At 40.2% G+C, this 14,090-nt stretch overlaps 1 protein-coding gene across 4 annotated transcripts in view; it reads right to left on the bottom strand.

Moving 5' to 3' along the window:
* Positions 1–14,090, bottom strand: part of APP (amyloid beta precursor protein) — a 223,086-nt gene that overhangs the window by 40,074 nt on the left and 168,922 nt on the right. For all 4 annotated transcript variants that reach the window (XM_063347215.1, XM_063347206.1, XM_063347234.1 and 1 more), the window contains 2 exons: positions 11,771–11,899; positions 9,611–9,710 (listed from right to left, as the gene is read on the bottom strand). In XM_063347215.1, coding sequence (XP_063203285.1) covers positions 9,611–9,710; positions 11,771–11,899 — 229 coding nt within the window. The remainder of the gene's footprint in view (positions 1–9,610; positions 9,711–11,770; positions 11,900–14,090) is intronic.

Raw genomic sequence — 14,090 nt, 5'->3', positions numbered from 1 at the left:
ACTTACACTGAAGACACAATAGAGCAGGAAATCAACACAAATAGATGTTTAGGGACAAATCTGTAACCACGAGGTAATCCTGACCACCTACAATGTGTTTTAAAATCAAACACATCCAGTATACTGATGTAAAATAATACCCACACTCCTATACATTCAACATTTCCATACAACTCTAGCCCCTCTACCAGCAGAAACAATGCTCTCCAAGACAGAATTTCTCAGCCTGTTTTCTCCATGGCACCAGAAAATGACATGTGATGTGACTGGAGAGTTAGAAGAAAATCCTCATCAAATCCACACATTTCCATGTATCCAATAAAACAAGAAAAAATAGGAAAGAATACAAGCAACTGACAATTATTCAAAGTTTGGTGCATGTTTTCTTAATTCTAGGATGAAAATCCATTGTGTACGAGGTCACCTGTAGAATCCTCCAGAAGGGTACTTAAAAAAATGCTTCAGCCTCTACATGCTGCCACTGTGAGCCCAGAGTGGTCTCTTGGTCATAAACTTCCTGTGGTGGGGATGATAACCTGCTATTTAAAGAGAAGTGTCTATGAAAAAATACTTCAGGCTAGAGTAATGGAAAGGATACAGAATAGAGACTTCAAGAAGGACGTACCAATGCAGGACAGAGTGCTCCAGCCATCAGCTCCTGAAGAAAATCAAGGCAACGCCTTTAAACCTCCCCCGCTAAAGGATGAATTATTTAGGATGAAAGATTTAAATACTCACTGAAATAGCAGATGCCCAGAAAATTAAAAAAAAATTACTTTGTTTATGAGTTTGTAATTATTATCAGAAGTTCCTGGTTTTCAGTTCTAACACTTGCATCACGAGACCAGATTTCCTTAAAGGTGCAAGTGAAACAGAACAGTGTCTTTCAAGCAAGAGGAAAAATATTTTTTTAATAAAACTCCTAAGACCTTTTTATTCTGATGAAATTTCTGAAAAGAAGATGTAAAGCAAGAAGTCACGTATCTTTCCCTGATGAAAAAGCCACCCTAATCCAAAGTCATGTGAAGCCATTTATGCTTTTCACAGTATCTGTAAGATCTGGAGGAAGCTGGCTCTTTTACAGACTAAAGTCATGTTCACAATATTTATGAGATTAAAAGAGGGCTTGTGCACACAGAAATCAGGATTCGTATCTTTTCTGAAGAACATTAGTGCCGATGACAAGACACAATAGACCATTTAGCTACAAAAGATGGGGAGGATATAGTATGCTACTAATGAAAGCATTTCAGAACATCAATGTCAGTGAAGTGCATTTATATCTATTTTAATCATCTACTATTCTCTGCCTAATTTTCTATGACAGTTAAATAATCTGGACAGAAAATAAGAGATGCTTAGAAGAGGAAAAAGTTGGATCTATTTCCAGGATTTTTTTCCTTCTCTCCTAAGCTGCAGCAAAGGACATATTTTACCAGCAGACAGAGCTGAGTCTCCAACCTAGAGAAGTAACTGAGGTTTTTCAGCTCTTCCAAGCTCCCAAATGGCGTGCAGAATTTACAAAGCCTCAGCAACACATAACTGTCATTCCAGCTGGCAATTACCTTTGCCTATTAAAATATAACACACTAAGGGGGGACAGTTAGTTATTTCAACGAGAAGTGTAAAGTCCTGCACCTGGAGAAGAACAACGCCATGTACCAATATATGCTGGAGGCTGAGCAGCTGGAAAGCAGCTCAGCAAAAAACAACATTGGGGTTCTGGGGGACATCAAATTGACCATCAGCCAGCAATGTGCCCTTGCTGCAAAGAAGGCTAATGGTCTCCTGGGTTGCATTAGGCAAAGCATTGCCAGCAGGTGAAGGGAGGTGATCCTTCCTCTCTATTCAGCACTGGTGAGGCCACACCTGCAGTGCTGTGTCCAGTTCTGGGCTCCCCAGTAGAAGAGAGACATGGAGCTACTGGACAGACTCCAACGAAAGGCCACAAAGATGATGAAGGGATTGGAGCATCCCTCCTATGAGGAAAGGCTGAGAGAGCTGGGACTGTTCAAACCTGGAGAAGAGAAGGGTCAGGGCACCTTATCAATGTATATAAATACCTGAAAGGAGGCTGCAAAGAAGATGGAGCCAGGCTCTTTCCAGTGGTGCCCAGTGACAGAACCAGAGTCAATGGGCACAAACTGAAACACAGAGGTTCCCTCTGAACATCAAGAAACTCTCTTTTACTGTGAGGGTGATTAACACTGGCAACTGGCTCTGGGTGGCCCTGCTTGAGCAGGTCACCTGTACCAGATGACCAACAGAGGTCCCTTCTAGCCTCAGTCATTCTGTGATTCCACGACATCGGTTGATTCCCCATGTAAACAGAATACATCACCTCGCTCCAACAAATAGCTCAATGGTATCTTATTGAGCTATTTATGGCATTTAAATAATTATGAAAGTATTTTATAGAGGTAAGAAAGTTGCAAAACTGGTGGCTTAGTAAAGATCATAAGCTTGTGATGATAAAAAAAACGGTTGAAGTGTATGCGTGTGTATGTGTGTGTGTATATATAGACATATATGTATACATATATAAACACCAGTCAAATGCTTTAAAAGTCAATGTCCTCAGATGGAAGAGGTCTTAATTGCCTATCAGGCAGTCCACTTGGGCCATATCATGTCAGTATTTAAGCATACAAAAGCTATCTAAATGCTGCTGTGTAAAGCTTAACACAGAATTCATTTGCTTTTGAGGGAGAACTCTCTGCTATTTTTAACCACTGACCCAGCAATATGTTTTTTTGCGAGAGATCTAACAAATCATCTATTCAACTGAATACTATAGGGCTTCAAGGGAGAAGATTAAAGGTAAATAACCACTTTGCAGAAAATTCAGATTTTTCTTTGGAAAGCTAAGGTTACGGGATATGCACAAATATGTCAAGTCAATTATGGGGAGAAAGCACAGGCACAGTTTATTGCTGGAAGTCACTCCAGGGTACCTGTGCAAATACGTATTCTCTGAAGGATGCTTTTGACTGCTTGTTCCAGTTGCATTATCCTTCTGGGAAAAGAAAGCACAGCGGGAGGAACAGTAAGTCTGTATGATACAGCACAGACACACCAAATGGTCTCTTGAAAACCAGAAGGTAGTTTTTACAGTACCTTAGGGTAAGACCTGCACATAATCGTACTACTTCCAGAAAATCTGTTTAAAGTTTACTCAGAAATTTCTCTATGGTGTAGATATACCCATCAAATCTGAACAGAAGAGCTGCTGCCACGGAAAAATGTGCTGGTTTTAAAGAGACAAAGGTGGAAATTCAACACATGGTTTGGCAAAGATGACATTCCCTTGTATCCAAAATTGAAGACGCTTCCTCTCAAGTACTAGCCAAGTGCCTGGGCCAATTTAGAAATGACAATTCCACTGACCTCCAGAAAGGCAGAAAGTATAAAACTTAACAGGAATTGTCCAGCCTTCCTCAGCTACAGATTTTTAGAACTACTGCAGCTGTACACTGGATTTGTGGCTGTTTATTTTACCCTGGGTAAAAAGTTCAACTCCTTTTGACTCCTTTAAGAGAAAAAGAAATACTAACGGGAAAGTATGGATAACCCAAAACAGAGGAACTGGTTTTCTTCAGAAAAAACATCTCTAGTTTCCCAGTCCTCAGCATACTTCCGTGCACCTCTGCACAGAAAGCGCCTGTATTTAACAAGCAAGTGGGCATTTCCAGGGCCTCTTCTCAAGAATAGTCAAAACCCATGTTTACACTAGCAAGTCATGAAGTAGAACAACACAGTAAATAAGGACGACCGAGACATTTGTTACCAAAATGTACTCCTAAGTGAGCTAAAATCCTGCTGTAGACAGACCCAGGACGATTACATTGACTGGATCAAGTAGGTTTGTCAGCTGGCACAAAACCCAACTGTCCTGAGGATGAGCACCACCGATGACAATTCCTCACCTTTCTCTATGCCAGTTCACTGAACTTTGCCCCAGTACAGATAAATCCTAGAGTACTTATTCTACTTATCCTAGAGTACCCATGCTTCAACAACCCTGTTTTCCTTCACCAGAAAAAAAAAATAAATAAGGCACTATAACCACTCTGATACATGATCTCAATTGCATCAAGCAATTGCTACCAGTACTTTTGCCTCTAGTCTAAGAGGAAGACTAGAACTGCATTCCATGAAGCAGAGGAGAACTGCCACCTCCATGACCAACAGGCAGTTTCAAGAATTTTCTAGTGTAATGTACCGAAAGTGAGTCATAAACTAATTACTGGCCTTACTTGACACAAACTATACCGTTCTGTACAATCCCATTCCAATACCCTTGGTAACCTTACAACATCCTTTTAACAAGCTATCGACACATTTAATGTATGCCAACTTCTCTTTATTATTCCGAAAGCTCAATGTGGCAACCTCACTTCAAATAAAGGTGCAGAAATCCTAGGCATCGTTTCATGATTTTAAATGTTTTTTGAAGGTAGAATTCTTCCCTTCAGCTAAATCTTAAGACAAAGTACAAGGAAGAGTTACAGAAAAGCAAGACACTGAGAAGTCCCACTGCAGTCTGAAAGACATATATTCAAAACACAACATTTTAAGGGAGAGGATGAAGAAAACAACCACAAAAGAGATGGCACCAAACAGGACAGGCACAGAGTTTGCTTTTGCAAAGCCCCCAAGGGTGTGTTTTGGTTTTGCAATATAAATCCCCAAACCACAACGGTTGTCGTTTTGGACTGTCAGCCTGTGGCAAGCAGCTAATGCCCTCAAAACTTCTTAAGGGTACCACAGAATGAATGGAGAACAGCATCCTAATTCAACTCCTGGCAAGAAACGCAGCAAGGCTGTGGATCCATTACACATCAAAATTAGCAGCTAGAAACAGGAAATCAACAATTAAGTCTTACGAGTGATGAAAGCTCAGAACCAGCTGAGGTAGCGCTAACTTTGCCCTCTACAGATGCAGACTAACAGGTACAGGGACCTAATGGTTAAAGAGGAAGGGTTAAAAGAAAGCAAGTCTTCAGATGTCTTTAGTCTGCAGCTTGTCCTATATTTACAGCTTTTTCTAAAAATACTTAAAAAAAATCTTCACAGAAAGTTGTGAACCAAACGTCAAGAGGCAAATCTCTCTTGCTCAAGTTTTGTCATGCTAAGCTGGGGCACACAAATACTTGAAGTAGCACATGATCCACAGCACACCGTAAGCATTTGAATGCACGCAGTGATCTGGGGTGCACTTGTCCTCTCTCACAGCTATATAACGTGAGTGTGGCATCCACAACATGCTGCAGAAGAACAAGATAGGCACAGTGGAACAGAATAATAAAATAACAATAGCTCGATTTTATTTGCCAAGGGACAGATTAAATCATATTCTTTTACTGATTGCTCATAACCGAGTGTTTCAGAGCTCAGTTAGGATCCTGCTGCGGTAGGCGGTGCTGAATATTTCATCAGTGGTGGGCTAGAAAACATGGAGCTGAGGACATCAGTTTGGAAGCAGAGCAGCAAAGGCAGAATTAAAAATTCAGCTCCCTGCCTGCCCATTTGACTGATGCACAAAGCTCTGACGTAGCTTCTGATTCAGAAGCTGTGCCTGCTGTGCCACTCCCAGCAATAAATTGCCTTTTACGTACATGGATAAGCAGTCTAATCAAATAAGGATTTAAAGCGGGATGCGCTCAAAGGAACTGCCGATTTCTCTTAAAGCCTGCCATTGCGCTCTCTGAGCTTTTGTACATATTAAATAGTATATGAGATTTATCAGAGGGAAAAGGCGAGTACAAATACCAAGGTAACCAAATAATCTGCTCACCTACAGTGTGCAAATAAATACCTCTTCTCAGGTTTTTTTGTGCCACTCTCCTATTCATGGGGCATACTCCTGCCCGTGAGAAAGGCCGCTGAACACCAAGAACTACATCGGTTGCCGAGAGTGACCTGGTTTGTGGCACATTTGCATCGCTGCCCCTTGAGAAATCATTTGCAGCCAGAATGCCAAACGGTCTTCTACGCAAATGACCCGCTTGTGCTTTCCAAGCTTTGTCATAACAGTCACGGTCAGGCAGCCCTCTTTCTGCACCTCTTACACCGATCCTTTTTCCCCCACCCCAACACGAACGAAAACCAGCCAGCAGTATTCTTCCTTACACATCTGGAATTTGCTGCTACAATATGCGCCTGTCACCCTAACGGGGCGTTGGCACTTTACACATTGGTCAAATGCTTAGCAAAAAAATCCTCATTTCATTTAAGTACTGCTTTCTATTCTTCGGAGTGCTACGGGTCTTCCTACGTACCTATATACTCCAATCAAGATATCTTCTGTTTAAGCCAACAGACATCAACTGGTGATGAATACCTGCAGATACAGACTACAACTCTTCTAAATTTTACTTTAACTTCCTGCCACCATCTCTGCTGGAGTTCTGAAAATAACCGGAAATATTAAAAGGCTGCTTTTATTGTAGAAGCTGGATTTCATATTTTTGATTCCGCACCTTGAAATTTGGGCTGTAAAGCCACCTTTTGCGGTAGGAACTTCAAACATATCCTGTATTTTAAAGGAACTTCAAAATGTCCAACCGCTGGACTGTGATTCATCTGATCGTCAAGCGTTAATTAAAAAAATCTTCAGATTGTTGAAGAAAATGTTCTCTATGCAGCTGCTATGCTCCAGGAATAACTCTAGATTCCATTTCATGTAATTCAAATTCATTGCTCAGCATAAAGACTTCAAAAGTAACAAGTGTGCACCTTATCTTCAGGCACGTATATTTTCCAATGACAGGATGCCACCTATTTCTCGTGGATGAATCTTTGGTAGTGGATTGTCAGGAAGACATATGGGAAATTGTAATGTATTTCTAGTTTAGTTTCTCAAAGAATAATTAAATCCCAAGACCTGAGATTCAAATTTGTCAATGGCTAATGGAGAAACTGTGCAAAATAGGGTATAATATTTCTCGCAATGAGAAAATATAGTAAAAAACAGCAACTTATTAGATATTAGAGGAATTAAAACCACTGTACAAATTCACAGGAAACTAGATCTCATTTATTTTGCTGCTCACAGAACTATTTGTTCAATTTAGGGAAAAAACTACCTCTGTCAGAGCTGCGCCTTCTAAAGCAAAGATTATTCATTCCTCAAGGTGAAAACTGTTTGTGAGGACCTCTGCAGTAAAGCGTGGGAACTATAAACCCAAAGTATAATGAACAGAAAAACTGAAATAAAACATTAGCTATCTAACTTGCATCCCAGCCTAAAAGAAGAACTATTTTCAATTACACTTCCTCACACGTAATTTATTTTTCAGAGACTGTGTGTGTGAGATGTTCTTACCTAGGTTATTTTTCAACTTTTTCACTGACTCAGACTTTCTAAGTCAATGGTTCTAACAAAAGGTATTTAATGAAACATTTGTCTTTTTAATGAGAGTTGTAATGTTTCTTGGGAATGTTACAAAGTGCAATTTTATTAGTATTTTACTTCTCTACAGATCTGCAGCTGTAATAAGATTTCGTTTTCCATGGGTTTAGGAAGAGTACAGAGACTAAGAAATTCAGTAATTTCAGAACAGAATTTGAAACAGACTGATCAGTGCTTAAAGCTAGAAGGATACTGTCCCCTTTAACAGATGGGAATGACCTCAACAAATTTTCATTAAAACCAATATGTAAAACCAAGTATACAGCTAATGTTATCAACAAGCAGCATGTTGATACTGAAAGAGAAGAGGCTTTCTTCCCATTACTGAAAGCTATTTTATCTAGTACAGCCCAGATCCGATAGTGCCTTCTTTAATTTTTGCTGCCTGGTAACTCCCAGTATGAGAACCTATTTTTCATTGCTTTAAATGTTGCAACGCTTTGAAGAATTTTTAGTATACCCAAAATCAAGGTAGGGAAAAAGTGCTCAAGACTTTGAGAGACTTTTCCTTTGAAATATCTTAGTTTTTCTCATCTTATTGTGAAATAATATCCTACTAATTTCAGGCTCTTTTTTCCCCTAAAAACTAGTATTACATTTGAGATCAAGAGTCAGATTTTTGTAAAACACTTAGCAATTAATAGACTTCTGCTCCCACGTCACTTCAAAGCCTCTGAAATTCCCATTCCATTTCAGTACGTAGGGGGGAGAAGAAAATTTAGAAGAATGTCCTCACCACCATGCATTGACACTACCAAGAATAGAAGCAGTTGAAACTTCAAGCAAAAAACTCAAGGGAATGATAGCGATGCAGAAAGAAAACAAACTGAGCATCTCTGAGACTGACGGTATCAACATCTCCTTTGCTACAGAAATGATACGCTTTCAAGTGATCAGTAAGGTAGTTTTTTTTCCCCTCCGAACGACTACCTACAACTGCAGACTGGGGCTGTTGATGGTGCCTTATAATTGTGGAGCACAGAAACACATGGTGAAGGATAATTACTAATTCAGTTATCCTTTTGTTTCCTCCCAGCCCCTTCCCTAACTTCCTGATCTCATCCCCAGCCCCCTCAAGCTACCTCTCAAGTAGGAGCACATCTCCTTCCTAACCTGTGCTTTGCGCAAATGAATCCTCCTGCCTGTGTCCATCCCCTCCCTGTGTCCTAAATGCACCCTAATCCTTACCTCCCTCCCTTATGTTTTAAAGAAATCAGTGATTTATTCAGTCAGATGAAGCTGGTCATTTGTGAAACTAATCTATTAACTGCCGTTTGGCGGAGTATTACATCTTGCAAAAAAAAAAAACCCAAACCAAAACAAAAAACTGTTCCAAAGACAATGACCATCCCATCTCTAGCCCTTGCATTCAAATGTATTATTTCGCTCAAAGAAGCAGATTAGCAACACGATGTCCAGAGCTGCAGCTATATCTGAAATTAATATAGGCTAAGTGAAGTTGCCTTGCTGCAACAGCAGCACACAGCAGTGGGAGTGCTGTGACAGAGATCTCTCGGTTGCAGCCATACCACAGCCAAGAGCAGGAACCTGAACGGGCGGAAATACTGTTCTCCCTCACGGCTCCCTGCTGTGACAGCACTCAAGGAAGGTGCAAACATGGGACTGTTGCTACCTGACTAGTCCACAGCCCAGCCCGTTTGCTGGAAAATATGGGAGGAGAGGAGATACCCATTTGACCGATTAATCAAGAACTAAATGCATGACTGGTAAGATACTGCCAAATTGCACTTAGCAACTTCCAGTCAATACTTCACACTTTTCTCAGATGCTTGGATCTGCAACTAATTTTTTAGCTGGGGGATTTCCAAAATGTCTACATCAGATAACGTAAATACTTACCATGTAAATTAAATATCCAAACCCAGGAAGGATTTACTAAATCTCATTGTCAGTAGCTGCTTCCATATAGCATGGAGGCTCCAAATGTAAATGAACATATTTCAGGGAAAACATTTACAACAATATGATGATGCCACTGCATGGGTTATACAGGATTTGCCTTCCAAGTATTCATAATAATTGAATTTATAATTTAAGAACACTGGCAAGTTTACTCTTCTTTTTTTCAGCTGGGATAGTATATCAGTAGGAGAAGTAAGATGCTGTATTTTAGCTTTTGGTGGTAATTTCTCATCACAGAAATATTTCCTTTTTTTACATTAATAGTTTGCATACCGACTTCATCCTGGATCTCCTCTGCCACAGCAGGCACATTGTAGAGGAAGGAGAGAGACTGGTTCATACGTTCATATATCACACGTAGATGTGTCATAACCTATGGAAATAAAAGTATTTTAAGGAGGGAAATATTATTATTATATGCTTATTTGACATTATCACAAATTTTACAGGCTACAGAGAGCAAGACAGTTTTCACTTGTGCTTGGTATAAGATTTCAGTATGCTCTATGCACTGGAACTGTCAAATCTATTGCAAAATTCACCTCTCTCCTACAGCTGCTACAAAAATAGTGTTATAGATGCTCTTCCATAGCAACTACCTGAAATTCCATGGGAATGCAGTAATCTGAAGTAGGGGGTTACATTTACTGTGGGGCAGAGCACGTACAGAAGCAGCTATTGTGGCAGAAATCCACAGCCTCATTTACCCTTCGCTAACATTTACCTTTGCCCATACCCATAAGTTTCTACATAACACACAAACAGTGAGGTGCAATGATTGCCGCATCGAAATGTTTTCGCTGTTTGTGTTTGTTTTTTTTTTTCCTTTATCCCAATATTGCAGAAAGAAACAGCTCTGAAAAAAGCTCCAACTTTCTTGGTAAAAACATTTGCAAACATTTTCAGCTGAAAGCAAAAATATTTCCACCCCGAAGCATTACTGCATTGTTTCATGTGATTACAACTCCATTGCCTCAGGTTCCCACACACTGCTATGGGCTGAGTCACGACATCCCAGGATATATGCCCCCCCAGGGTACTCTCCACAAGTATCGCCTCTCTCCAGTAGAAATGGAAATTGAGGTGGATCTTAGAAAACTGACAGGGCAACTAGGCCTAAAGAGGGAAATGGCCCGCAGAGAGCAATTTCAATGAAAAAAAGGCTATGATTTCTTCAAATTGAAATATAGCGTTTATGCTTTTGAACAAAGTATTTTGTATTTTGTTTTCCATTTTCCACTGAAAAAAATTCCCCATCAGATTCTCCAAACTACGTTCCCCCAACTTTCAGACCAATTCAAGAAGCAAAGGTGCTGTAGAAATACTCATTCTCATGACAATACACTAAGCAATTCATTGCACTTCTTGTATCTAAATGTCAGTTTCCATTCTTCACTTGTGCTGCCACACAATCTGTAGCCTGAAAAATTTCACTGGTTTTTGTTATTCAATAATGAAGTGTTTTAGAAACTAAAAACTCATGTTAGATGCAAAAGCACATGCTTTAATGCTTAAGACAAGGGAAAGACAATAGTCACTGCAGTAGACAGCTAGAAGTGTGCATTTCTAACTCTAGCAATTTCAAGACAGCATGATCTCAATGTACAGGTCTGTCTGGAATAGATGTTTGAGAAGTCTAATACGCAAAGTGTGCCATTCAGGGAGTTGTACGGTTTTGATCTGGCTTTTAGCGATGCCACTCAGTTCAAAAACTGCCTGGAACAGAGCTTCCCATTGCATCCTGCAGAGGGAACAGAGGCAGATTCTGCAGATTATGGCACACTTTTTTTACAGTTTATCCATTGTGCCTGCAATTTTAATTGCTGTTTTGAAAGCCAGCTATATCTTCAGGTTTTTTTTTTTTTTTTTTTGCTTTCTCACCCTTCATGATTTAAAATTCAGCAGTTAAAATGCCGTGAACTACAGTGTCTATTTTAAAGGAACACGTTAAACTTGAGTGCATCGCTGTAATCACCTTTATAGACACCACAAGTACCTCCGCAATGACTATAGAAAGGGTGGTTGCAGTCAGATGGCTACGCCACTTCTGGTTCTGCCACTTCAGCTGAGGGAAGCATAATGTGTGTGGTTGCTAAATCTATTACTGACATTTCCCCAGAGGTATTATTTACCAAAGCTCTAATAAAGGCTCTGGGCATTAATGCTATGGAGGGCTCCTCAGGAAATGCCCACGACTGACTCACTGTCTGGATAGACAGAAAACCTGTTTTGAAGTTTGTCTAAGAAGACAAATTATACCTGCCCTACTCCTACATCACCTTGCCTTAATCTTCTGCTGGAAAGCAGATTCTTTTTCATTGCATGTAAAGCTGTCCACAGAAGGGAGTCAGGTATTTTTTAAAAAATAGGTTGACAGAAACTTCACAATGGCTATGAACAAACACAACCCCGTTAACCCTCAGTGGAGATTACCTGAGATCTGATTTGGGCAGCTTTCTTTGGGTCTACCATGCGGACATGTTCAAAGTGTTTGAGAGTATGTTGTCTGTCTTTCTGCTCTGCACGCACGTACTTCTTCAACATGTTGAATACATGACGAGGCTACAGGGAAGAAATAGGGAAAAAAATCAGTTTAGTTTAGCACAACACATGTTTTAGTTCCTTGCGCTGGAGCTGTATCCCAAACCAACAGAACTTGTCCCCAGCTGGTGCCTGCAGCTATCTTCTGAAGGGAGGTCTGACTACTTATAAGGAACATCCACTCGCTCAACCCATGCAGCAGGACACACCATTGAATAGTAGTTGTAGGTAGTAGATACAGTCCCTGGGGAGGGCGTTCAGATTTCCTCCCGAACCATAAGGGGAAATTTGGCTGTTGCATTTCCTTGTCTGACTGCTATACTATTGCCCCAATAAGACAGCAAGTGCTACCTTTGCATGCCAGTTAATGTATGTCCACCACCAATTTCCTTTGGGCTTTGCTTCCACTCTCTCCATCAGACTCTATTTCTCCTCTTCCCCAACTCAGGAAGCCCCAGTGATCCACTCTCACAGTTTTGCAACCTTCACCACCATCAGGCAAATCTCTCCCAGAAGATCCCCTGAAACCTTGGCTCCATCGGGAGCATTTCAAAGATTCTCCATATATGCTCTACTATGCTGAATACTCAACCTGTATCAATATCTGTTAATTACAGTTAAACTTAGCAACAAAAAAGATTACAGTTGCTAAGTTTTATCAACAGTAAACTGAATGCACGTGTTCACATTCAAATCAGAAGGTAACCTGCCCAACAGCTGCAGAGAAGACCATATGAAAGCACTACTCTATCTCAGCCAAGAAATAATCATCAGACTTCACAGCAAAACTTTAAAAAAAAAATGTTAAAAAATTCAAGACACTTCTATTTTGTCACTACTGCTATGCCACCAGGGAGAAAGAAAGAGGAAAGGAACCACTGAGCTGAGGTATGGGAAATACACATCCAGAATACACAACTGACTGAAAAATCTCTAAGAGGGCCACCTACTTGGTTCTTCTGAAGGTACTCAGGTCGGGTGCCAGATTTTGTAAAAATTTTAGCCTATGTATATATTGTAGGTGATTTTAAGTAGTAAAAACTATTAAATAAATTCCTTAAGGCAAATAATTGAATAATAACAAAAGAAAGGTCAGTAGCTGAAGGGAACGTGAAAATAGACACAGACTGATGGTAGTGCAGTGAAGACTAAGAAATGGCTATTTCTATGTACTTTCCTACACTGTACAATAATACAGTGCCAAAACAGGGAAGTGTTCTCTAGCATTCAGCTAAGACATTAATTTTTAACTGAGTGTTTATGATGGATCCTGGAAATCCACCCCCTGCCCCCCGCCAACTCTGCTTGTGCTGTTGTGCTTGTCCATCCTGCCTGAAGTTGTGCAAAAGCATGAAGCTGACACAGGTGAGAAGAAAGGGAAAGGTGACCGTACTGTGCAGCAGATTAATGAATGAGCAGAAGTGGTGAACAGCTGGTCTGGGCACTGGCAGGGATACAGGGAAGAGGGTGGGGAAGTGACAAAATAAGCGTCAGAGGCTCCGTGCACAGCTTTTCAAAGCGGGAAGAACCGTGGGCAAAGTTGAAGCTTTAAGAAGACTTAGATTCACAGACAAATATAGAGCCTAAACTAATTTAACATTTACACAAGAGATAAATACTAAGCGATGAAGCTCAAAGATTTAAGAATTTCTACAGCTTAAGAGAAGCAACAGATTTAAAAATGTCTGAGGAAAGTAAACCAAAGGTTTTGCGAAGATTTGTCAGATAGAAAGAGAGAGATGTGAAGCCATTCCCTGCCAAAGGATTAAACTTTGTGGCCCCATGACTGAAAATTCATTCATGAAGCAAATAACCTCAAGCCCCAGCAGCCAAGCACCCTGGGATCAAGTTGCAAGAAACTGTGGACAAGCGTTGGAAAGTAAGTAATCCTCACGACATTATGGCAAAACAAACTGAAATGCCAATGGTAAAGCTTTGTAGGAACAAAGGCTAGAAGACCAGAAAGCTTAACAACAAGAAAATTTTGAAGACAGAAAATGTTATTACCTTTCCTGACACTTGATCTTTCCTTGTCCCCAAGACACATCAAGATAGCAGGTTCAGACATATTACAGAGAAATGGGTTAATTTCTGTTTCTTCAAGAGATGAGATATTCAATGTAAGTGTCATGGCTAACCAGAAGGGTGTATATTTTTTGTTTTCCCTCGGTACGTTTGTATTCACTGCAATATGTTAATGAAACTTCTACAT

The sequence above is a fragment of the Chroicocephalus ridibundus genome, chromosome 1 (assembly GCF_963924245.1).
Source record: "Chroicocephalus ridibundus chromosome 1, bChrRid1.1, whole genome shotgun sequence".
Taxonomy (NCBI): domain Eukaryota; kingdom Metazoa; phylum Chordata; class Aves; order Charadriiformes; family Laridae; genus Chroicocephalus; species Chroicocephalus ridibundus.
This window is presented reverse-complemented; position numbering and strand designations above follow the sequence as displayed.